General features: G+C 38.9%; 1 protein-coding gene across 2 annotated transcripts in view; it reads right to left on the reverse strand.

The window, feature by feature from the left end:
• Positions 1–27,055, reverse strand: part of SNX24 (sorting nexin 24) — a 1,571,570-nt gene that overhangs the window by 133,743 nt on the left and 1,410,772 nt on the right. For both annotated transcript variants that reach the window (XM_044060756.1, XM_044060757.1), the window contains one exon: positions 23,793–23,825. In XM_044060756.1, the coding sequence (XP_043916691.1) occupies positions 23,793–23,825 (33 nt within the window). The remainder of the gene's footprint in view (positions 1–23,792; positions 23,826–27,055) is intronic.

The raw sequence follows: 27,055 nt of genomic DNA on the forward strand, positions 1-27,055 counted from the left end.
CCTTTGCTGACCTTATTGCTCAGAGTTGCCTGTAATACCATATTGCCTGCATATAGCAGCTTTAACTGTCCCCTACTGCAGTCCGTCACGAGTATGAACAGCAGTGAGCTCATAGACGAGCAATGACAAACACTCAATCCCACTGGGAACCTCTCTCTGAAACTAAACACTACTCATACTTGCGCCATTGGGTCCTTGTACAACGTCTGCCCTAATTCTATCAATGTTTCTGGGAATTTGAACCATCACAGGGCTGCCCAAATCAGCTTTCTTGGGACCTTGCCATATGCTTTCTCTAAGTCTAGGAATGCCCAGTTGGACTCTTTCCTCATCTCTAGCTTCTTCTAAACTGCAAACATCGAGTCAGTTGTGCTACATCCTGGGATGAATCCAAACTGGTAATCTCCTGTCTTATTTTCTACACTATGCGTAATCATTTATCTATCACTCTCTCCAGATCCTTCATGCATTGGACAGAAGTTTGATGCCTCTATATCGTCCACAGTGGTCAATGTCCCCTTTGTTCTCGAACACTGGCACTAGTACGTTTATTCTCCAGTCATCTGGGGTGTGCCTTTCTCTCCATAATGCCATGAATACCCTTAGGAGCCAATTATCCCCCATCTCACCCAACATCTTGATCATATCTGCTGTAAATTCAGCTGAGCCTGCTACTTTCTTTGACTTAATTTTCCTTAGGCTGTTCTTACTTCTAGAGAAAAGTAACAGCCACATATGAACAGGATAAAAACATCCCCTTACCTCACATGATTATAAATATTCTAGGAAGTGTTTGCTTATGGATATAATGTCTGGCAATAAAACAACTTTTTAAATTCTGCATTTGTAGCCTATAAGAAACTATTGCATTTGTCTGTAGATTTTCCAAGGAAAGCACAAATTCAGTACTATTATTTCATGAAGGTAGCCATAAGGTTAAAATGTGGATTATGGAACCATAACTACTGAACTGTCAAAGAAGATCTACTAACATATTCACTGCTTCCAATATTTTCATTGTGTTGAACACATATTTAATCACTATTTCTGCAATTTTCTGTGAAAAAAAATGCATGGATGAAAAACTAAGTCTTCAGACTCAAAGGGAGACAGAGAAACAAATGACAGTTGCGTAATCACAGAAGGGAGTATGACTAGTCACCTAACTCAGGAGAGGGGACGTGAATTTGACAGAAAAAAAGATTAAAAAGTACTCCGCAAACTAATGTCTTGAACTACGGTTCTCTATTGATTAACTACTATACTATCTGACAAAGAAAGTCTATAAAGAGAAGCTTATCATTTTCAGTTTGGTCATGTTTGAGACCAGTGTCTGGATGCTACAAGTGGCAAACAAAAATTCTGGAGTACAGTGGGAATCAATGGGCACTATGGGAGGTAGAGAGGAGCTCAGCTTTGGGAGACATGCAGATGCTGATTGAGTACTGCCTGCGGTGACCAGTTATTCAGTTGCGTAGTGGACAGAGTAGGTTATGTAAGATCTATGGTTTTAATGGTTATTTTAGCAAAAACGTATGCTAACAATACAGCTAGGTGTCTGTTATTATTCGCAGTTTGTTTACTTACTTTTGTTAACCAGGTTGGTGGACTGATCCATTTTCAGCCACAGCCCAGGCTCATCAGTACAAGACAACACATATCAAACACATGCAAAATATCAAATTACAATAGTAACAAATTACAAAGATGATATTCTACTAATTACAGAGATGAAGTCCTATTATAGAATAGATCACAAATAGAATGGATAACAAATTTTAAAAATCTTCCGTTGAATATGGATTGCAGCATTGTTTTGAGGAGTACATTAACAAATTTCTTCAATCATAATGGTATGAGTAGCAGAAATACAACATCAGTGCCTTACTTGCAGGTTAGGGTATGGATAAGTGCATAAAGAGTACAGGGCTATATTTTTTCTCAAACAAGACAGAGTATGGATATATAATGAGGAGCTTATTGCAGTTTATATCTGCATCCATTCTCTTGAAAGCAAGCCCAATTTGCTTATTTGGAAAAAAAATGCTCCTTAAGCTGGTCTTTAAATGATTTCTTTGTCTGTTCTTTTCTAATCTTATAAGGCAAATTATTCCAAATATCTGTCCAGTGAGCTCCACCAAATTCAATTCCATTGAAGTACACTGATTTAAACTTAGTAGTTACTTCACTAAAACTTTACACATTATATCATCTGGATCAAGAGGCCAGAAAAGTGTGATAAAATTCAAAGGATGTGAAAAAAAGTGATGGCTGCACAGGCAAAACCCCCTTCTCTCTCTCCCAGAATTATTTTTTAGTCAAAGAAATAATGAACTGAGGAAGGAAAACATAAGTGGTCCAAAGACTAACAGAAGAAAGAGAATCATATATCCATAGCTGGGCTCAGTTTAATGCATAGGCAGCACAAAGGAATTCCAATGCCGCTCTTCTGTTAACAGATGTATACAGCAGGAGAAATGATTCAGTCAGTCAGACCTTCAGATATTCATTCATGCTTTTTTCCAGTCATATTTCGACTGCCACTAGCCGTCAGCTAACAGACAGACTCAGAAAAAGCTTTGCTGAAGGACTGCTATAGTGCTTTATGCTCTGGAAAAGGACAAAAACCTTGATACTGCATCTTGATAATTCTGAGACTGACCCACTCATTAAGGTAGATCCATTCTCAGTGAGGGAAAATGGAGTATGCCTGGGAGGGGCATTTAACCAAATCTCTCAGCCACTGAACTGGACTTCAGCCTACAGAAGAGCCAGCGTTGATATACAAGAAATGATGCTTAGTTTTGGATTTCTAAGAGTGGGAATGGATACAGAAATAACAGGACTATTTCCCAGTGCTCAACAAGGATAATGATACCCTTAAACAAGGAAAAGCTGCACACAAACCAATTAAGGACACAAAGAAAGGTTTGCTTACACTGACTTATACTATGCTGTATGCCTTGCCATGCTACCAAGAACTAATGTAAGTGATTTTCTGATTTTACTGCTGGGTACTTTTATACAAAATTGTCCCCAGTGCATGCTTGCTGATTCAATGTTTAGCTTGACTGTAACGCAGAACAAGAGGTTTGGAAAAGGGATAAAAGTGTCAAGCCTTTTTTTTTAACCTACAGATAAATTCATAATTGATAATAAATATTATATTCCAGTTTAATTGTTCTGACAGCATTAATAAAAATGAAATTGCAGTAAGATCAGGAAAAAAATTATTTACATCACTTCTGGGTAATGGGTAGGCATACAATATAACACTGGTCACTACAAAGCAGATGTATGTTGGCATTTATGCTAGCAGAAAGATTAGACTGGAATGTAGCATTTTCTAGTATTAGCTATGATTTTTATCTGGAGGTGAAAATAAGCTGGCTCATTCCTTCTTATTCCACATCACAATCAGAGAGACAATGGGTTGCAACTCCCTCAACACTGAGGACACAAAAATCCCTTCCACCATTTAAAAATAGGTGGATTCCAATAGCTTAGAATAAGTCTTTTAGTCTTTATATGTGCAATATTTGTTTTCTATTCAGACTTGTGGGAGTTAAAAGAAAGTCAGAGTCTTCATACAGTGTTACATTTACATGCAGTACAGCAGTAATAATATTTTTGCATATGGAGCTGCATCTGGTGACAACATGGACAAGTCCATCAGCAATATAACCATACTCCAATGGCTCCATAGTTTTAGCAACACTTATATCAAGCTTATAAAGTTTAGAAAGGTACCAAAATATAATAAAACCACTAATGCTTTGTTTAAGCACTCTACAATATGTAAGGATTTTGTTAAATGTGGCCACATAATTATTAAATCTTACAACAAATGATTTTTACTTTTTATGCTTTCATCTCACTTATTGTTTGAACTACTTACATTTTCACCTTTTCATTTACTGATATTTGTGAAGTGAGCGATATGATGTTTTCTTTCTTGAAGGTATATATATTTTTTGGTGGTTGTGTCTTTATGGAAACCTGGAAGCAATGTACTTTAAATGGAACCCATCTTGTGACTGGTTAAGTAAGAAATTAAATAGTTTGGAAACGGATATGTTTTAAAGTCTGAAGTCTCATTTTTTTTAGCAGATGAAAAAGTTTTTACTGATGGAATCCAGCTTGCTGAAGCTTTCTTTTCTTAGTTTAGTTATAGCTTATAAAATATGTTTACTGGTACTGCCTGATTCCTTGGTCATTTAAATGTTTTAATGTTTGAACATCTTGTTTTCCACCAAGTAAAATTTAGGGATATTTCACTGTCCCACTCCTGAGCACCAATAGGTTAGCATTGGACTACATGTTCTAGACAAATCTGTTAAGTTCTAGATAACATATTTTAGTTTTTTCTTTTGCATTGCTATGGTATCTTGTTTCAGTAATTCATTATAGTACTATTTAGAATTTGAAATTAATGATTTACTGAATATTTTTCTATTATGAAAATTATACCAATGACTAATTTTGACATCACACAGATATTTGCTGGAGAAAATTGATTATGTAGCCTATCTGGCATTCCAAACCTAGACATCTGGTAGCACTGATGACAGTGAAAGAGATAAAAAATATTAAGACTTACAGAGTTTGCTTCTGAATTTATAACAACATTTTTGAAATGTCATATCAGTTTGTTTTGGCTCTTGCCTTATGCTGAGGTGATCATGGGTTTGGATCCTGTAGCTTGAGTCAAACTTCCATCAGACAAAAAGTACAGTTTTGTACCTACCATAAATGTAGATGTTCGAAGATCTAAATTGCTGCAGTCCTTACACTTGGGTAGTCCGCTGTCCTCGGTTGGCCCGAATACCAAAGTATTAGGCTGACGTCGGTCAAGGTGCTTAAGACTGACATCAGGACGTCAGGGTACAAATGCGCATGACCGACGTCATATCCTCAGTCTTTTCTTGCCCCAGATGTCAGAAGGCCCTAAAAAGAAAGGCCAAAAACCAAAAGACAGCAAAAAACAACCAACCACCCCTGCACTAATCATATTTACAATATTTACAATATTCACAACCCAAACTACACCACCGCCTCCAACTACAGAGGGGAAGGAGGGAGGGTAAATTGGACTGCAGCAATGTAGATCTTCTAACATCTACATTTATGGTAGGTACAAAACTGTACTATGTTCTTCATCTCACATTGCTGCAGTCCTTACATATGGGTAGAATCCCAAAGCAGAGGTAAGGGAGGATGGCAAAACTATAAAGCATTAGGAGCTGCCAAAATGCCCTGTAAAATTGCAGTGGCAAAACCAGCCCTAGATTTAGAGTAAAGTGGAAGGTGGTAATGCTTAGAGAAAGTATGCACTGAACTCCAAGTAGCTGCCTCCAAAATATCTTTAGTAGCCACCCCCCTTAAAAAAGCTGTAGAAGTGGCAGTAGCCCTAGTGGAATGAGGCCTAATCCCAGCTGGAACCTCTTTACCATGATGGGAATAACAGAAAGCAATACAAAAACCAATCCACTTAGAAATAGTTTGTTTTGAAACAGGTTTGCCCCGAGAACCCAAAGCAAAAGAAACAAATAACTGCTGAGACTGCCTGAACCCTTTAGTTCTGCTCAAATAATATCGCAATTGCCTGTGTATATCCAAAGTGTGTAAAATCTTTTCCCCTTTATTTTGGGGGTTTGCATAAAAAGTAGGCAAATGAATAGTTTGGTTTAAAGCCACACTAGAAACCACTTTAGGCATAAAGGAAGGATTAGTACGCAAAGATACCCTATCCTTATGGAAAATTAAGAAAGGCTCAACCGCCATAAGGGCCTGCAATTCAGAAACCCTTCTCGCAGAGGTAATGGCCAACAAAAAAGCAGTCTTCCATGATAAATATTTCAACTCGGCAGAAGCTGCAGGCTCAAAAGGTTGTAGAGTGAGTTTCTCCAACACAAAATTGAGATCCCAAGCAGGAGTAGGAGCTCTATGTGGGGGTCTTATATTCTTTGCCCCTCTAAGGAATTGCTTAAACAAAGGATGAGAAAACAATGGTGGGTCACAGTCATAGTGAGCAGAAATTGCTGCAGCATGAACCTTAATAGAGGAGAAGGACAAACCTTTGTCCAGTAACTCAGTAAGGTATTGAAGAGCCACACTTAAATTAGGCTTAGAAACATCAAAGTCCTTTGCTGTACTCCAAAATAAAAATCTCCTCCATTTATCTGCGTACACTTTCCTTGTACTAGGCCTTCTGGCCTCCAAAATAACATTCAAAACTTGTTGTGGAAGCTGAGACCCTCCAGGGTTTAAAACAGAATATGCCAGGCTGTTAGATGTAGAGAGTGAAGATTGACATTGAGTAAATGACTGTTCTCCTGAGACAGCAGGTGAGGAATAGAAGGTAAAGGCCAAGGAGGCTCCCGTACCAGACTTCTCAGTAATGGGTACCAGTGCTGTCGAGGCCAATCTGGAGCTATTAAAATCATGTTTGGCTTGTCCTGTCTGACCTTCAGGAGTACCTTTGGGAGGAGAGGCAGAGGTGGAAAGGCATACACATGAAGATTGCTCCAATTGAATGAGAGAGCATCCACTTTCCAGGCTGTGGGATGAAACCTTTTTGTGCAAAACTTTGGCAGCTGGTAGTTTAGTGGAGAAGCGAACAGATCTATGTCTGGAGTTCCCCATAACACTGTCAATTTCTGAAATACATGAGGATCGAATTTCCACTCATGGGGATCCATAATTTGTCTGCTCAACACATCCGCTAAGGAGTTCTGTGCTCCTGGCAGAAACCTTGCCTGAAGATTTAGCTGTAAACTGAGAGCAGTCTCCCACAAAATCATTGCTTGTCTGCACAGAGGATAAGAATGCATTCCCCCTTGCTTGTTGATGTACCACATGACAGTTGTGTTGTCTGTTAGAACCAACACCTGCCCTGGAAGAAGTAAATCCTTGAAAGCTATTAATGCAATTGGACTGCTAACATCTCCTTCAAGTTGATATGTAGATGTTGAAGTCTGGCAGGCCACGTGTCTTGTACCCATTTTCCATTTAGATGAGCTCCCCAAGCTTTGTCTGAGGCATCTGTCGTTAGAATCTGACTCGCCTCTGGCCGGGTCACAGAGAGTCCCTTGTTTAGGTGACATTCCTGAGCCCACCACAAAAATTCCTTTTGAATGCAAGGTATTATCTGAATGACAGTGTCCATATCTTGGCAGTGCTGTGTCCATACATTTTGAGATACCATTGTAGCTTCCTCATATGCAGTTTGGCATTGGGAAGTACCAGAATACAAGATGCCATGAACCCCAAGGCTTGAAGGACTGTCCTTGCAGTCAGCCTGGACTGACGAGACAATTGATGGAAGTAAAGAGAAAGATTCTTTTGTTTGTCCGGGGTCAAAAGGCCATCTGGGATGCTGTATTCAGTCTCACACCCAGAAAGCACATGTCCCGTGAGGGTACTAGACTGGACTTTATTTCGCTCACAGAATACCCCAGGCATCTTAACACTGCTATCACATACTGTAAATGATGAAGAAGTTCGTCCTTTCCTTGGGCCAGAATCAGGCAATCGTCCAAATAAGGATAGATTTGTATTCCTCTTAGCCTGAAGAAAGCTATCACTGGAGCCAGAACCTTCGTGAACACTCTGGGCACAGTAGATAAGCCAAAGGGCAATGCAGAGAACTGATAATGAGAAGTCCCAGCCCGAAAACGCAGATACTTCCTGCAACTGAGCCTGATAGGAACATGAAGGTAAGCCTCCTTGAGATCCAGAGTCACCATCCAGTGATCTTTGCCCAGCAGAGGTAAAAGCTGTTGTAACGCCAACATTTTGAACTTGGGAATGTCCAGATATGTGTTGAGGACAGATAAATCCAAAATTGGTCTCCACGTGTTCCCTTTCTTTGGTACTAGGAACAGGCGGGAATAAAATCCTAGGCCCACTTCTGGCAGAGGGACCGGTTGTATGGCCCTTATTTGAAGTAGCAGAGAAATTTGTTTGTGAGCCTCTAGTCTTTGCTGAGGAGGAACGTCCGGCATGCCTTTGAAAGGAGGCAAGGTATGGAAATAAAACTTGTAACCTTGGTGTATGATATCCAATACCCATTTGTCTTGGGTAATCAAATTCCAATTTTTCTTGAAGAGTGCCAACCTTCCTCCCAAGGCAAAAAGGATCTGGCAGCTGAAAAGGTAGGTCATTGGGCCTGTTTACGAAAGGACTGGCCCCTGCCCTCACCCGAAGATTGTGCAGGTGAACTCCCTGTTCTAGGTCTGAAAGAGCTCTGAGCTCTGCCCCTACCACGTCTAGATCTACACCTAGACTGAGAATCATAAGAAGGATACGTCCACCCCTTAGCAGGCCAATTCCTACTAAACTTTGGAGGCTGAACTTGCAAAAAATCTTTAACAGCCTGCATAGACTTAGCCTTGTCTTCCATTTTCTTCAAGACTGACTCCACAGGTGAACCAAACAACACATCAGACTGTAAAGGAGCATCCAAAATCCTTGTCTTAACATGGTCAGATAAATTCTGATCCCTCAGCCAGGCGTGCCTGCGAAGAACTGAACCAGTGGCAGCCACCCTAGACGAGGCCTGTACAGCATCAAAACCACATTGTAAAGAATGCTTACCCACCTGTTCAGAAACATGCACCAAATCTTGTAATTCCTTACACTCAATGCCTTCCGCCAGAGCATCCACCTTAGACTTCAATTGAGAAAGAAGATAGTTTTGATATTTCAACATATGAAACTGGCAATTCAAAGCCCTCATAGCTAAGGTAGAAGATGTATAGACTTTCTTTCCCCATCTATCCAAAGCTCTGGCCTCTTTATCTGGAGGAACCGGATTTTTACAACAGAGGCCTTGACACCCTTAGGTCCCTGACTAACAGTTTCTGGGTCCGCCCTAGGACTCTTATAAAGATATTTATGAGCCTCAGGCACCCTGTAATACCTATCCGGTTTAACAGGAGCAGGAGGCAGAGAATCAGGATTAAGTGAAGCCTCTGCAAACACATCTTCCACAACATCCAGAACAGGGGTATAGCCAAGGGCCTATGCTGGGGTAAAAGCAAAATTCCCTAAGCCTTTTCCTGGAATCAGAGAAGTCCTGACCTTCCCACTTAAAATGTTCCCTCATGGAATGAAGAGTCTCTGAAAAGAAAAATCCTCTGGAGGAGAAGCAGAAGGAGTCGAATCATCTGCATCAGAATCAGAATAAGGAGAGTACTCCTGCAAGTCTTCAGCCGAAGACTCTGAAACATCCGAAGCCTGCTCAAAACTCCCCAACTCTGGCTCCACCCTAGGCCTCTTATCAGGAGGGGGCAAAGAACCTCTAATCAGAGTAATCAAATCTTCTGCCATTTTAAGCATGTGCTTCTTGGGCACAGACCCTGCTGAACTAGGAGTGACACCAACAGAAGCTAAACCTGGCCTGCCTCTGGGAGAAGCCTTGGAAACAGAAGGAGAGGGCCTAACCACCCTAGGAAGAGAGGGGAGCACAGTAACCTGAGAAGCCCCTTCAGCCTGACCTGCCTCCTGAGAGGCCACATCCTGCAATATCAAAGTCTCCCCTTGGGACTCCAGAGAAGCCTCCGTCGGAACCACCGGTTCCACTGACGCCTCTAAAGAACCGGCGTCCGGAACGGACGACTCATCTTGCCTGGGTTTAACTGCTTTGTCTTTGCGCTTCTTGAAGCGGCGCCGGAGAATCCGACGGCATATTATAATTGCACCGCTTCAAGACCAGCCTAGCACAATCTAACCTTCGCTTAATAGTGCGCTTATTGAACCTAGCACAAAAGCGACACCCAACAACGTCGTGCTCAGGCCCCAGACAAGGAATACACAAAGAATGATAATCCCTATGCGGTATCTGTTTCCCACAAGAAATACAGTTATTCACTTTTTCTGACATCCGGTAAAACACTGAGGCAAGAAAAAAACAAAATATTCCCCAACGGGGTACTTAGCCAACTTTGATCCGGTCTGAAACTCCGAACTCGAAAAATTTCAGAATGCCGAACGGCACTTGCAATGCTGCTTCTGCATCGGACCATTCGGCAAAAAAGACTGAGGATATGACGTCGGTCATGCGCATTTGTACCCTGACGTCCTGATGTCAGTCTTAAGCGCCTTGACCGACGTCAGCCTAATACTTTGGTATTCGGGCCGACCGAGGACAGCGGACTACCCATATGTAAGGACTGCAGCAATGTGAGATGAAGAACATCCAGTTTCCCCTGGAGTTTGTGGAGTGCCCCTTTTGATATTTTTTTTCAGAAATGTTTGATAATCATTATGATTTTAAAATCTGGCACAACAAAATTGTTTGTCAAAAATCCATTTAAAAAATAAGAGCATCTCAAATACATTTTATTTTCATTTTCTGATAGTGGGAAGTCTTTCCATTAATATATTGTTTTCTTGAAAATTATATATAACATTACTAGAATTTATAGCTAGACCTTTGAATGGATCACAGCTTCACAGAGGTCCACTGACCTAGACAGGTCTGGTTTTCTAGGTATACATTTTTACATTATATATCTACTAGTGTCTTATACAATAATAATAACAACAACAACAACAATAATAATAATAATAATAATAATACAATTTTAAAAGTTAAATGTTTGGCTTTGTTTTGGTTAACCATTAGCCTACAGCTATCTCAATTTTTGAGTCACTCTAAAGAAGGCTACTGTTGAATTATACGTCTCTGAAATAAGCAAGTACTGGAGGTCATCAGCATATAGGTAAAACATTTGTTGCAGAATGCTGGCATCTCTGTGAAATATTTTTGATAGATTTAACTAAGTTCAGAAAAGAATACTATAATAAAACAATAATAAATAACAAAAGGGCATCATGCCATGCACTATTAACCTGAGTACTTAACAGTTTAAAGAGACATAAGCCTCTGCATTTCTTAATGCTCTTTTAAAAATATTCCCTAAGAGCACTGAACATTACATTTAAGGGTTTCATACATAAACTATCTAGTGATCAAACATCTTTTAAGCAATCACCGAAAGAAGAGCAAGATCATGTGATTTGATATTGATACTGTGCATCTATAACTGTATAAATTTCATCTGCAGTTCCTGACTGAGCTGAGATAACTGCCTTCGTTGGATAAAAGTCATAATGATTATGAAGGAAAAAAACAGGGGGAGGCACATAAGTATGTACCAAACTGCAACGCTTTTTTATAAATAGAATGTAAAAGTATATAGGTTTTTAGCTTCTTGATGTGAGTTTTTGAGAAGGTTTTCTAAATAAGGATTGATTTGCCCAGTTTTTTATATATCTGCCATGGGTCCAGTTTCTAAAAGAATTAAAACTGTGCAATCTTTACTAAATGATGGGCTAAGCTGGGAGCAAAGGTCTCATAAACTCTACTAGAAACCTTCTACTAGGGAACATTGGGAGGTTGCCATAATGGTTAAGGTGTTTCCCTTCCAGACACAAGGTGCAGAGTTTAATTCTCACATGGGGTAACTGGCTAGGCTTGAAATGGTCCCCAGGGGCAGTTAGCCTAGTACTAATCTATGAACCTAGAATACTAGTAGAACCTGGGGTCCTTTTATTTCTGCAAAGATCATGTGAGTTATATGTAACATAAATTGTAAATTATGTGAAAGGAAAAGACAGATGATTTACTTTTAACATTTTCAAAAACATTACCAATTTGGGAGTTGTTACTTTATTGACTATAAAGTGAGGTAAAATAACTCTAAAAAAAATCCTAAATATAGGACCAGAATCTGTATGAACTGGATTACTGTGATATACAAGGCATTCTTCTTGAGGTATCAGCTTTACAGAATGAACAAGTCATGATTTTCTGTAGAATAGCTCTTTTATCTCTGTTAAATTCCAAAAGAGTACAACATATATATATATATATATATATTTTTTTTTTTATATATATGCATATATACAGTGGATATAAAAAGTTCATACACCCCTGTCAAAATGCCAGGTTTTTGTGATATAAAAAATGAGACCACAATAAATAATTTCAAAACGTTTCCCACCTTTAATGTGACCTATAACCTGTACAATTCAACTGAAAAACAAACAAATCTGTTAGGGCAAAAATATAAAATGTACAATAAGCTGGTTGCATAAGTGTGCACACCCTTACACTAACACTTTGTTGAAGCACCTTTTGATTTAATTACAGCATTCAGTCTTCTTGGGTAGGAGTCTATCAACATGGCACATCTTGACTTGGCAATATTTGCCCACTCTTCCTTGCAAAAGCATTCCAAATCTGTCAAATTGCAAGGGAATCTCTTGTGCACAGCCCTCTTCAGGTCACTCCACATATTTTCTATTGGATATAGGTCTGGGCTCTGGCTGGGCCATTCCAAAACTTTAATTTTATTCTGGTGAAGCCATTCTTTTGTTGATTTGGATGTATGCTTGGGGTCATTGTCATGTTGAAAGGTGAAATTCCTCTACATCTTCAGCTTTCTAGCAGACACCTGAAGGTTTTGGGCGAAAAGTGACTGGTACTTTGAACTGTTCATAATTCCCTACACCTTGACTAAAGCCCCAGTTCCAGCTGATTAAAAGCAACCCCAAAGCATGATACTGCCACCGCCATGCTTCACCATGGGGATGGTATTCTTCTGGGGAAGCAAAGTGTTGTTTTTGCACCAAAAGTGCCTTTTGGAATTGTGGCTAAAAAGTTCAACTTTGGCCTCATCAGACCATAACACATTTTACCACATGCTTTTGGCAGACAATGTATTGTTTTGCAAATTTTAGCCGGGCCTGGATAATTTTCTGTGTAAGAAAAGGCATCCGTCTTGCAACCCTACCCCATAGCCCAGACATATGGAGAATACGGGAGATTGTTGTCACATATAGTACACAACCAGTACTTGCCAGAAATTCATGCAGCTCTTTCAGTGTTGCTGTAGGTCCCTTGGCAGCCTCCGTGACCAGTTTTCATCTAGTCTTTTCATCAATTTTGAAGGGATGTCTAGTTATTTGCAACGTCGTTGTCCCATATTTTCTCTACTTTTTGAGGACGGTCTTCACTGTGTTCCATGGTATATCCAATGCTGTGGTAATTTGTCTGTACCCTCCTCTTGACTGATAGCTTTCAACAATGATATCCCTTTGATGCTTTTTAAGCTCTCTGTGAACCATGGCTTTTGCTGCAGCAGGCAACTGAGTAAATGTCAGGAAAATCTTACTAGGACAGCTGAACTTTATTTGGGGTTAATCAGAGTCTCTTTAATTGATGGCAGGTGTGTACCAAAGAAGACTGAATGCTGTAATTAAATCAGAGGTGCTTCAACAAAGTATTAGTTTAAGGGTGTGCACACTTACGCAACCAGCTTATTGTACGTTTTTTATTTTTTATATTTTTTCCCTAACATTTGTTTGCTTTTCAACTGAATTGTACAGGTTAGAGGTCACATTAAAGGTGGGAAAGTTGTGAAATTATTTATTGTGGTCTCATCTTTTTACATTACAAAAACCTGGCATTTTAACAGGGGTGTGTAAACTTTTTATATCCACTGTGTGTCATATACATATATATATATATATATACATATATATATATATATATATATATATATACGTATATGTATATGTATATATATATATGTATATGTATATATATATATATATATATATATATATATATATATATATATATGTATGTATGTGTGTGTACATACATATATATATATATATATATATATATATATATATATACACATGTATATGGATTCCTATTACAAGAACGAAAGTTCACTGCTTCGAACCTGTAATAGGAAGCCTCACTTCTGCAAAAGTTCACTTTAACGAAAGTGAACTTTTGCGTAAGTGCACTTCACCGAAAACACCGCAGCACAGTGGAGGACATAAAAAACAAACTATGTCCTCCACTATGGTGCGATAGTCATGGACCTTAGGGTTAGGGCACAGGTTAGGGTAAGGGGATAGTTAGTAAAACTATCATCTTACCCTAACCCATGCCCTAATCCTAAGGTCCGTGACTATCGCACCATAGTGGACGACATTGCTATGTCCTTCACTGCACTGCAGTCATCATGGAACTTAGGGTTAGGGCACGGGTCATGGTAAGGGAATAGCCCTATGGGCTATCCCCTATGACCCAGTACTGCACGTAAATTCAGTACAACACCCGTTCGTTGTACTGAACCTTGCGTAAGTGCACTTTCGCTGCAGTGAGCATTCCATGCACTATTTCAAATTAGCGAAAATTCGATCTAGTGTATGGAACCCATATATATATATATATATATATATATATATATATATATATATATATATATATAAACATATACGTCTGTGTGTGTGTGTGTGTGTGTGTGTGTGTGTGTATATATATATATATATATATATATATATACACACACACACACACACACATATATATATATATATATATATATATATATATGCCAATGACAACACAAAAAGTGCAACTACCTGTTTTTAATATTTATCTGTTTGTATTGTTTACTTTAATTTTGTTCACATCCCAGGATACAAATGTACAACTAAGTGGAAGAACACAATCCTGCCCACAACACAGTAATTAATACAACAAACAGGGGAAAGAGAGAGCGTTGTCAATACAGTCTTTGAATCAGAGTTGAAATACCTGTTATATCACTTAGAAGATGTAGGAGGCAAAGTCCAGCTGCACATGACTGTAGAAGTACATGCTTCAAGCAGAAATTGAACCCACTCAGATTACTTTAAGTTGCTGCTCTACCACTAAACTACTGTATTAACTGAAAACTGTCCAAGGTAGATTTGTGTACATGAGGGTGTGTGCGCATAATATTAAAAAACACACACACACACACACACATATATATATATATATATATACATATACAGAGAGAAAGAGAGAAAGAAATACACAGTCAGTAAGAGTGAATGGTCTTACAGTCGTTTTTTCAGCCTTTTGGTTGCTTTCTGTGGGTGACTGTGGTACAGTGGGGTTTTTTTTTTTTTTTAGTTTTTTTGTGTTTGTATGTGTATGCGTGTTTTGATCTTTATAGATTCACTCTAAAAGGACCACTCTCTTTTGTATTCGCTCAAGTACACTCAATGAGATAATCATATATATGAATAGACAGATATTTAGGTCTTAAAATTGTGCAGGTAATTATTATAACAGCAGGTATTTAAGTAGATCACTGTTACGGCTGGTAACTCGGCACGTAAAAATCAACTACCAATCATTAGCGGACCGGAGTTCCGCTCTGGCGACCCCGCACCGGGAAAAGCCGAAAGACACAACAACAACTGTTATGGTAATCCTCACAGATTAAGACGTACCCATCAACATACCCATATCTTTGGCCAGTTTGCAAAGCTCAGGCTCCTTTCTCACATGCTTTAGCACATGAGAAAATGGCAATATAACAGGGATTTCAGATGTACCAAAACACAGAGATTTCTTGTCTCTATGGTGGGAGGCTGAAGCCTATAGCTCTCAGCCAAGTCCTGTCATACAAAAAAAGGGGTAGATAAATAAGAAAGGATATCCCACCCCACCCCACGCCACCCTGGGGAGACAGGGGAGAGAGAAGATCACTGCTAAAGTAACACTTACAGATGGGACTACTGACAAAGCTCCAGCAGGCAAGAAAGAGGGAGCTGAATCTGAGTTCAAAATGCCCAGTTGATTAGTCCTGATGAAACCCATTCTGGCTCTAGAAAAAGTATCCGGTTTGTAATGTTTGGTAAATGTGTGAAGAGTGGACCAGTTAGATGTTTCTAAAATGGATCTAGAGTGCATGCCTTTCCAAAATGCCCCAGAGGTTGCAACTGCCCTGGAAGATTGAGCATTTACATTGTTAAGAGGATTTTTGCCACGACTGGAATAGTAAAACTGGATGCAGAGAGAACCATCTGGAAATAATTTGTTTAGAAACTGTCTCCTAATCTTTTTCATCATATGATGCAAAAAGCTGATTAGTCTTATCCAAATAAAATCTCAGCTATCTATAAACATGAACTTAGTGAAGAATTCTCTCTCCCTTATTTTGTGGTTTTGGATAAAAGGCAGGGAGCTGGATAGTAAAGAAAAAGACTGAATAGACTTAAGAACCTGTAATTCACAAGCCTGTGGTTACTGGTAATACAGTATTCCAAGTTACAAATTTTAGAGAACAGCTGGCTTCAGGTTCAAAGATAGCATCGAGTTAACATTTCCAAGACAAAATTCAAATTTCAAGCAGGAGCCATCTTCTTTGTTGTTCTAATATGCAATGCCCTTAAAAATTTAGGGGGAGGCCAGTGGCAAACAATCTGAAATGACCAAAAGATGTACCTTTATTGAAGTGTAAGATGTGAGTGTGGTTAAGTGCCAACATCTCTTATGTTTTTGTGTTTTGGTCCATCTTTTCTGTTCCAAAGACCCTGCAATTTTATCCCCATAAGCACTGCTCCCTAAGCAAAGTTTGAGGTGTCTACTGTTACATATAGACCTGGAGCTGGAAAGGAAAATGGGAGACTTGGATTCTAATAAATTCAGTCTTTCCACCAAACAATCCCCCGTTTCACAAACCCCAAAACTGGAATCAGGAATTTCAGGGATATTAGTGCTGAAACCATACAGATTTTAGGTACCATTAGATTTTTTCATGTCGAGTCTTGCTAGAAAAATCATAAGAATCACAGAAGCCCTGACACCAAGAATCGTGACTATTTCCCTTGTTGAGACAGTAACCTTAGTGGAAAAAATCATGAATAGATCTAGATACAGAAATCTGTAGATGCTCTTTGAATGAACATGTCTAGTAACACCCCAGGAAAACAATCCTATGAGAACAAGTCAAACAAGACTTTTCTATGTTCATCTGGAACAGCAGTCTGTATAGGAAACCCTTCACCCAAGTGAGAGATCTGAGATACTTTGACAAAGACTCTGCAAAGATAAGCAAGTCATGTAAATAAGGAAGACATGGTAAAATTGTGAAACACTTCCATCCTTTAATAAGACAAGCATCATTATTTTCATTCCCACGTGCAGGGTCACCTTTCAGACAGACATGCAACTGTGGAATGACAAACGTCCCTCTATATCTCCACTCTCCTCCTCCTCCATTCACTCCCTTCTCTTTCACAATATCTATTGTGGCACTTCTGTCCACCTACCGACTTCTGGTTCCTTTCCACTCTTCTTTCTTGTTTGCTCCCCCTTTGAACAGCTTGATAATGATTCTCTTTCTGCCTCTCCTTCCTTGTCCGGTCATCTCTGCCCCCATTCCTTAAGTCACCACACATCCTGCTCATTCTCCTCTTACTCTTCCTTCCCATCCTCTCTCCCACTGTCCCTATTTCATTTACCTCCATCTCTCTACCTCAGCTTGTCTTTCACAGGTGTTCTCCTCTGTTCCTGTTCTAAAATTAATCTGTTCCCATCTTTGCAATCACCACTGAGAGGAAAATGTTAAATATGTTTTTTTTAATGCAATCCCAAATTAGAGCCTTGGCTAGACATGCTTTCCCACTTCATTACTATGTTATCAGCATGTGTGTACCTTTTAGTTCAGAAAAGTTTGTTTGACTAGTTCTACTTCATACAGGTGCTGTGAGACCCCGACAGTCTAAACAGCTGTGCACGTTGTCAAAAAAGGCAGGGGAAGCCACTGTGGATTTTTTTCTTTTTCAGAAAAATGAGTTATGGAAGGTAACACAGCCAGCAAAATCAAAAAATATTCTGCTGACAGCCCCAAGAAGCAAACTTCCAACTGTTAAGTCTGCACCTTTGAGCTGTCAGCAGTGTGCTCTTTTGTTGTCTAAATAAGTCATTTACTTCATGAATTCACTCGGGCAATCAGCAAAGCACTGTTTTTTTTTCTGTGTATGCTACATTCTTCAGCCAATTATGACTTCTTGCCTGCAGGAACACGTGCTTTTCAGCATGTTTAAGATAAGATTCCTGGGTGCAATCTGATTCCACTCCAGATGCATCAATAAGAGAGAAAAACGAGTAAACCACTGATTCCCCAGCACATAACTAATGGTGTGTGTGTGTGTGTGTGTGTATATATATATATATATATATATATATATATATATATATATATATATATATATATATATATATATATATATATATATATATATATATATACATACACACACACACACACACACATATATATCTCAATATCTATATATATATATGGGTACACTTCTTAATTTCAAAATATCACAGTCTTGAGATTCATAAAATCAAAGCCATAATCTCGAGGTTATGAAATCCCTAAACTAAGAAATAAAAAAAAAAAAAAAAAAAAGATATGTAAAACCATGTTTTTGCAGGGGGGCAAGCCCCCCTGCACCCCCTGCAACTTAAATATACTAATTCAAAGATCACGCTACAGTGAAGAGAATGGTAATAGAAGTCACTATACTGTGCGGAACAGGAACATTACCGTTGTCTTCACTGTAGCACACTCTCGGAGTTAGCATATTTAAGTTGCAGAGGGTGTGTGGGGTGCAGGGGGGCTTGCCCCCTTGCAAAAATATGGTTTTACATCTCTTCTTTTTTATTTATTTCTTAGTTTCGAGATTTCACAACCTCGAGATTATGGCTTCGATTTTATAAATCTCGAGATAGTGATATTTCGAAATTAAGAAGTGGACCCACACACACACACACACATATATATATATATATATATATATATATATATGGTTTACCACTGAAATGCTGCTGTGCAATTGCACAGCTATGAAGTATTCGAACAACAGATGTTCGAATACTTCATATGTGTGCAGGTTACATGAGCGAACGTCATTTTTGCGAATGGACTGTGCATTCGCAAATATAATGTTCGCTCGTGTAAAGGGATTGTGTTACAGTGCGGTTAGGGAAATGCATCCCTTTTTTCACTGTAGTGCAATCTTGGAGTTGGAATATTAAGCTGGGGCGGTGGGGGGCACAGCCCCCCAGAGGGGGGTGCAGGGGGGCTTGCCCCCCCTGCATAAACAGGATGTTAGGTTAGTTAGTTAGGACGTTACAGGAAGGGTGGGATTGCTGTTAAGTGCTGAAAATGTCATGATCGAGATTATGACAGTAAACACACACATATATATATATATATATATATGGCATTTGGAAATGGAGATCAATGGTTTACAACTTTTTTCAGCCTTTTTTTTCTTTTTTTTGTGTGTGTGGTAGGCAACTAGATACAATGGGTAGCAGATATGACTTTGCAGGAATAAAGTAATGGCTTGTTACTTCCTCTTTGACAAAACTGCCGAGTTACTGGGGCCATTATTTTTATTGCAGTTGAACATATCACCTGTACACAGTTAACAGAATGGCTATAATTTCTGGGAAGGGGCCTGTATGTAGAAAAAAAATGCTAAGTGTGCACGTATGTGTGAGGTGGATGCAAGTGGGTGAAAGTTACTGACTTTTTTGTTGTTTGCTCATTTTAAATGATCGTGGTGGTGCTGCAGTAGCGTTGTCGCCTCACAGTAAGACGCTGTCCAGTTCGATTCTCAGCTAGAGCGTCTTCTGCGTGGAGACATGCTTGAATGGGCGTACCTTCGTTGAAGGTTGTGCGTCAGGGCTGGCAACTTGGCACATGAAAATATTCTGCCAATCATTAGCGGACTGGCATTCCGCTGTGGCGACCCCTAACCAAGAAAAGCCGAAAGAAACAACATTAACCTGGCTTTGCAGGGCTAATGTGCATTTATGCAAGAGAAGTTGGAATATTGGAATACTTTTCCATAGCCATTTTTATCACAATCAGACATCTGAGGTGTACACATTCCAAGTGGCTATAACTGATGGGTGCAGAGGACATCTGTGGATAAACGTGACTTATATCTGCTGATGTCTGATCATTGTTAAACAGTCACTGATCTGGCATTCTGTCATATAATGTACTGTATCTGCTGAAATCTATGTAAAACAATCATTGCTATGGTACATGTGCCCATACGTGTGTGTGTGTGTGTGTACATGAACATATGAGGCTGGGTTGCAGTATATTAAAAAGTAACAAAATGACCATAATTTCTTCCACTTTTCATCACAGTCAGCATTAGCAGTGTACATAACAAGTGTCTAACTTTGGGAGTTTGAGCAGGATGTTTGTGAAAGCAGATGATCATCTCCACAGTAACACAAGTGGTGCAGCCATCTCACAGTTATTGGCTCTCTAAGTCTTTATTACTGTGGTTATGTCTGTGTGAAGTCTGCATGCCTTCCCTGTTATCTGTGTTGATTTAATTCAAGTGCTCTTCTGATTCATGCAACATTCCATTTGCCTAAAGTAAGGATAGTGTGTGTGTGTTTGTCAGAGACAGACTTTTTTCTGGGGGGGGGGATAGGGTGGCAGCACTCCAAGGTATGATTTACACTCTACTATTTTGTCAGCTTTGAGCATTACGCCTTAGACCTTTAGAGTCTGTTGAAAAGCTGCAGAAAATAAACAGGAAAAAGCTGAAAAGGAAGACAAAGTGTTTTAACACAAGGGTAAGGAGGCAGGCAGTACCCACACATATGATTTGTGTGTTCTCACAAGCATTTGCTCTCTCAGTTTATTGGGAACAACTATTTTGGTCAGCTCTGAGAATTACACCTTGGACACAATTGACTCCCTCCTTTAAAGAAGTCTTAAATTTTGTTCATGCCATCAATGAATGAAAAGGCTGGAAAAACCTCTAAACTGCACCTTAGAACATCTAGAAGTCTATAGCTTCTGGGGGCCTAGTCGCCTTCAGACCTTCACTTAAATACATTAGTTCCCTCACAGTCATACTACTGGAGGCCTGGCTACTTTGTGAGTACTGAAAGGATGGAGGAAAACCCTGAAGAGTAAGAGAAGATAAAAGGTCATCTGAATTTTTATTTATTTTACAGTTTGTTTACTGTGATAGTCCATCGGGCCAAGAAGAGCCCGTTTTCAACAGAGTCCAGGGGAGAAAAGCTCCATGAACAACAATATAATATGAAGACAATGCATTTACATTTGTGTAATACTATTGAAGAACGATGGTATTACATAACATGACAAAAAATCCATGATTGCAGTGAAAATACAGTCAGAAAAGCAAAGGGTAAAATTACACACACACACACACACACACACACACACACACACACACACACACACACACACACACACACACACACACACACGTCAATTAAAATAAGAAAAATCCATTGGTGCACATTCCTGTTAGATTTGTTACAATGTGAAATAACACACGGTTGACATTACAGTTTTACATGAAATCTTAGCAGAGTTAAAGTAGGATGGGGGATAAGAAGAGTTAATTGTTGAATGTAAGAAGGGTGGGACAATAAAAAAAGAAAAAAAAAGTAGCTCAAGTGTAGGAGTAAATGAGAAAAATGAAGATGGTAGTAGTCAGAGAAGCTCAGTACGATAGAGAGAAGTAAAGGAGTGCGAGAAATGATGTTGGGAAGCTTAAATGAATAGACCTTGGTGCGCCTGGCTGTCACACAAGTGCCAATATGTAGTGCAGCATATCAGTACCACTCTGTGCCACAGGGGTACATTCAACACAGACCTGTCATGATGCACTACATATTGGCACTTGTGTTGAATGTACCCCTGTGGCACAGAGTGGTACTGATACACCAGCATTGGTGCAAATGAACCTAAGTGGGACTGTCGACCATGATATGGTACAGAGGTTTGTCACAGTACTGCATTATAAACCAAGTCTGCCAAGTGTCATTCACAGTTTAGTTGCAAAGCAACGCTGTAACCAAAATCCACCCTGTGATATGTGCACAAAGACTTGTGTAGTATTAAAAAGCCAGTGCTCATAGAGAATATGTGCAATCTTCTTCAATGCTGTCACATGACCTGCATCTTTCATCGGGAGACTCAAGACATAATTCATTTCTTCCTTTAAAGAAAAAAATGACTGAATTTCTTTCCTTAGTCATGCATTTTGTTACAGGGAAGTGCATTATGGCTGCTTTGCTTACAGTATGTAATTTCCTGGCTACATCCCTATTACTCCTATCTTAAACTGTTTTGATTAAACCTACATCATTTCTTTGAAGTCTTTATATAACTGCATCATTCTTCTCTCACTGTCTTGTTGCCTGAAATTCTACATTTGTATATATGTTTTCATTGTCCAGTGTTATTTTTTCACGGAGTCTCCAATGCAAGTGGATTCTACTCATTTGGGACTCAGTGGTTACAAACATTAGTAATAACATTTATGAAACTGGACTTATCTATTTTTGCAATTTTTGACCACGGATCCCTTACATGTTACCATTCCCTGTCTAGCAGACTACTGAAAATCAGTGGGGAGAGAAAAATGTCAACGCAAAACCTGCCCCCCCTTTCTGTTAGGGGGAAGAGGGATTTGTTGGGTGCATGCCTGAGGTCTACTCCTGGTGAAGATATCACCAGGAGCATCTGGATAGTGGGAGCAGGCATTTTTGTCACTGTGGAGGCAGAGTGCTCCCTTTGCAATGCTCCCACCACATGCTTGGTGATGCCTACATAACCTCACAGGTCAGGCAGCAACCTTCAAATCTAACAGCCAGTTGCAGTATGACAACCCCTACACATCTGCTCCTCTGTATGTTCATGAGGTATCTAAAACCTTATGGTCAATAGGTCTTCCTGTCTGGATAGAGGAGACTCATCCAATAAAAGCATGCATCTGGGGTGTGCACCAACTGAGGTGATCCTGAACAACTGGATGTACAGGGCATCTGAAGTCAGTGATGGGAGACCCTTGTATGTGAACACAATAATCAAAGGAGTAGGACGTGTTAGTCTACCTAAAGGCAAAGAACATTTATTAAGGTACAAATGACATCTCACATAGCTTTTCAGTCAACATCACCATACAGTACATATGCTCTACACTTCCTTTAACAATTTAGATAAGCAATACTCGAGAAGGAAATTGTAAGCAGCAAGAGTCAGATCAAAATACTTAAATGTATACCACAATCAAAGGATACCGAGTTCCCACTGCATGCACCTGGCCTTATATATTAAGGCTGTATGGTTGCTTTCTCAGAACAGATTGATCTGTATTGCTCACACACATTCATACTGTATAGTATCATGAATGTGTGTATAGTGAGAAGTTCACTAGTATAGGACTGCCACAGGAAAACTAATGTAACAAGAGTATCTAAGTTTTCAAACCTTAGTTTTTGCAGAGTACATTCAGCAATACTTGAGAAAAAATGCACAACAAATTTGTGAAATTCACATGCAAGTGAATCACTTTAAATACACAACCTTATATACTAGATGCCAGACAAGCAAGAGCTTAGAAATTGCAGTCATAAACAGAAAGAGAATGAAATAACTGGACTTAACTGTCACCTGTATTTTTACAAACCAATATTTCTGCACATCATTTTGTTTACTGATGTTGAAAAGGTGCACTGGCTTGAAGCCTGGGGGACAGCCATGACATTAGCTTTGCTTTTTTTCATTGTTTCTTTTGTAGCTAAGACACTTTTTTATAGGAGTCTAAAAATTCTTTATGACTGAGTGCACCATAATACACAAAGTAATCCACTTTGAAGTATATACAACTTATATTTCTGGCTTTGAAGTCAACATCAGCAAGTTCATTATCAATCATTTCCTCTATAATTTTGATGTACAAATTTGTGTCGAGCAGGTACTTTTCATATGAAGCAGCAAACATTTATTAATATTAATATTATTATTAAGAAAAATAGTATTTGCACTTCTACAGGTATAAAACACACCACAATACATGATAATCATGCAGTAAATAACTATTTTGTTTTACATTACCTTGACTCTTCAGACTCTGTTTCATCAAAAGAGCTAAAAAGAAAAGGACATGCATTATAAAAATCTGGGTTTTGAACAACAATGAAGCTACAGCGATCTACTCCACTAGCAGCACAATTATGTCTCATCTTTAGTCAAGACTGGCAAATAACCTAAGGGAAATTCATGTCTACGGGCATGCTGAAGAAGATCATTTTTGAGGGGAATTTATTATGGGAGTCATGAACAGTATAAAGTTATGTTAAGAATGAGAAATCCACTATGCCTTTATGTCAGCGCACCATAAATACTAAAAACTCCAAATCTCACACAACTATTGCACTGTGTGTCATAAAAGAAGACCTGTTTTACTGCACAGATGCCAATGAACTGCAGTGCAGATGTTTTTTGAGTTACTTGGCAAAACGAAAGAGATTCCAAGACCGACAGCATTATGCATACCATCTGACATTGTGCTGCATATCTTGCATAGCTCGATGCTATATAAAATATTGTTAGGGCTACTGCAGAAGTTTTTGGAAGCATGTGCAAGGAAAGTATCCTGGGGCTAAATTAGCCCCTTCCTGCAAAACTACCAACCAATGAAACAATCCAAGCCACAGAAAAAGAATGACAGGAGGCCCTTACCCACTTGTGTCACACCACTTGGCTGTCAAGTATAAATACACATGCAGATGGCTTCATTTTAAGAATCAGGAATAGTTGCTGTACAGAATAATGGAGTGTTCATTTGTTTTCCACTTGCACCAAAAATAAATCGTTGAATAGTGCAAAGCTGTGTAAGCTCCTTATACCAAACTGCATATGCAATAAGTTCATGACTCGCTGTCAACTCACCAACAGTAATGCAAAGCACAGTAGTGCAAGAGATCTGTTCCAGTCTGGAGCAGATTTCTTACACTACTTTGCTCTGCATTACTGTCATAGCCTGCATATTTCTGTGTTTACGTTGCTTTTAGATTTCCATATAATGTATAGGCTATTTTTCCAAGTTTAATTTTTCTGTAATCGCATCTTAAATGTTTTACTTATATTTTTGAGATCTGTCAGACTATATCATCAGATGCAGAGGAAGCCAGCCAGCTTTTGTGATGACCCACTGAGATTTGTGTAATCCCATCTGTTTATTAAAATAGTAGTTGCAGTTAGCTAACTTTCCTAGAGTTGCTTTCATGGCACCCAATTTAAAATGAAGGCCATTTTCTTTTCCCTTTACATTTATATAATGTTCCCCAGATATGCTGAGGACTGTACTTATGACGGTTTATACTGACAACATGCAGCGCGAGGTATGTGAAGAACCACTAACTGTAACTACTACTTTATGAAACAGATAGGATTACACAAATCTCAGTGTGTCATCACAAAAGCTGTCTGGCTTCCTCTGCATCTGATGATATGGTCTGAAAGATCTCAAAAATATAAGTAAATCATTGACTCTACGATTACAAAAAATGAAACTTGGAAAAATAGCCTATACATTATATGGAAATCTAAAAGCAACATGAACACAGAAACACACAGGCCTTGACAGTAAATGATGATGATGATGATGATGATGACAATAATAATAATAATGTTGTTGTTGTTTGTCTTTCGGCTTTTCCCAGTTAGGGGTCGCCACAGTGGAACTGCGGTCCGCTAATGATTGGCAGTTGTTTTTTATGGTGTTGAGTTGCCAGCTCGACGCCCAACCTTCAACGAAGGCACGCCCATTCAACGCATGTCTTTCGACTCCACACAGAAGGCACTCCCAACCCAAGCCGAGAATCGAACGGGAGAACCTCTTGCTGTGAGGCAACAACGCTACCGCTGCACCACCGCTATAATAATAATAATAATATCTGACCTAATTAGTGAGGCTGCATCTAAGTAAGGACTCAATTAACAAGATAGTCTTCCCTCATCTCATAAGAAGTGTCCCTATGCTTGACTCGAATTCCTGACAACACGCGTCCAAAAGTCTGTTCTAATCATTGACTGCTGGGTCTGCAAATAATACTTCCTTTATGCACTGTCTAGGCCACCAGACTTTATTCGGTTGTCTCGTGTTTTCTGAAATTTCTGCTTTTTAAAGAAAGTCACAGACATTTTTTTAAACATCCTTACTATAAATTAATATTTTAAAATGTGACATTGGTACCTACACTGTAATAGAAATGAAAACAAACCATGCTAGCGCACTCTGTTTTCATATAAGTAAAGATTTTAATAATACAAAATGGAACGACTGAAGAAAAAAAAAAAAAACAATAACACCACAAACTTCAGTTGTTTTCCAAGCCCAATAAGGCGACCTCAATAGCGAATTACGTAGAGAATACAGACAGTTTATTTAATTTGTTCACAAGTATCCAGACAAACAAAACAGACTTGGCGCTTTCATTTCCTACCACGGAAACATCATCAGAGTCAATGTCTAAGTTCCTGCCTTTACTTAAATAGACCCAACACCTAAATAACTTAATTAATTAATTATGACTTCATATTAAAAGATACAACAACGTAAAACCATAATACTTTTCATAGAAGTATTATGGTTTTAGGTTGCATCTTTTAATATGAAGTCATAATTAATTAATTAAGGTATTTAGGTGTTGGGTCTATTTAAGTAAAGGCGGGAACTTAGACATTGACTCTGATGATGTTTCCGTGGTAAGAAATGAAAGTGCTAAGTCTGTTTTGTGTGGATACTTGTGAACAAATTAAATAAACTGTCTGTATTCTGTATGTAATTCGCTATCGAGGTCGCCTTATTGGGCTTGGAAAACAACTGCAGTTTGTGGTGTTAAAGATTTTAATAATTTTCAGTTGTTCCAATGTTACCTAAATTCCTGCCTTTCCTTATATTTCATTCCTCCTCATCAACTCTATTATTCTATGTGTATTGTTCCCACAAACTCCATTCTCTTCTTTACAGTATTCAGTACTTCAGTTACAGTTGGTTTAGATTCTGACTTCCATTTTCTAGTAATGCACTAAAAATTCCCAATGGCTACTGGGATTTCAACTCAAACAATCTTAAAAAAATAAAAACAAAAATCATATGGGAAAGGACTTCTGCTTTTAGAGATAAACATGCTGTACTGATAACTTGCCTGTCAAATGCAAAGGACAGCAGTTAACATGCACAAATGTAAGACAAACAGTCTTACACTGTGACATTTACAATACATGTGATCCCCGTATGCTGCGAGTCTCACATGACACTATGCCTTTTGTCCACTTCTCATCAGCTCATTTAAGTGCTTTATAGTAGCACC

This window comes from Protopterus annectens, chromosome 2.part0 (assembly GCF_019279795.1).
Source record: "Protopterus annectens isolate FY-2018-M chromosome 2.part0, PAN1.0, whole genome shotgun sequence".
NCBI lineage: Eukaryota > Metazoa > Chordata > Ceratodontiformes > Protopteridae > Protopterus > Protopterus annectens.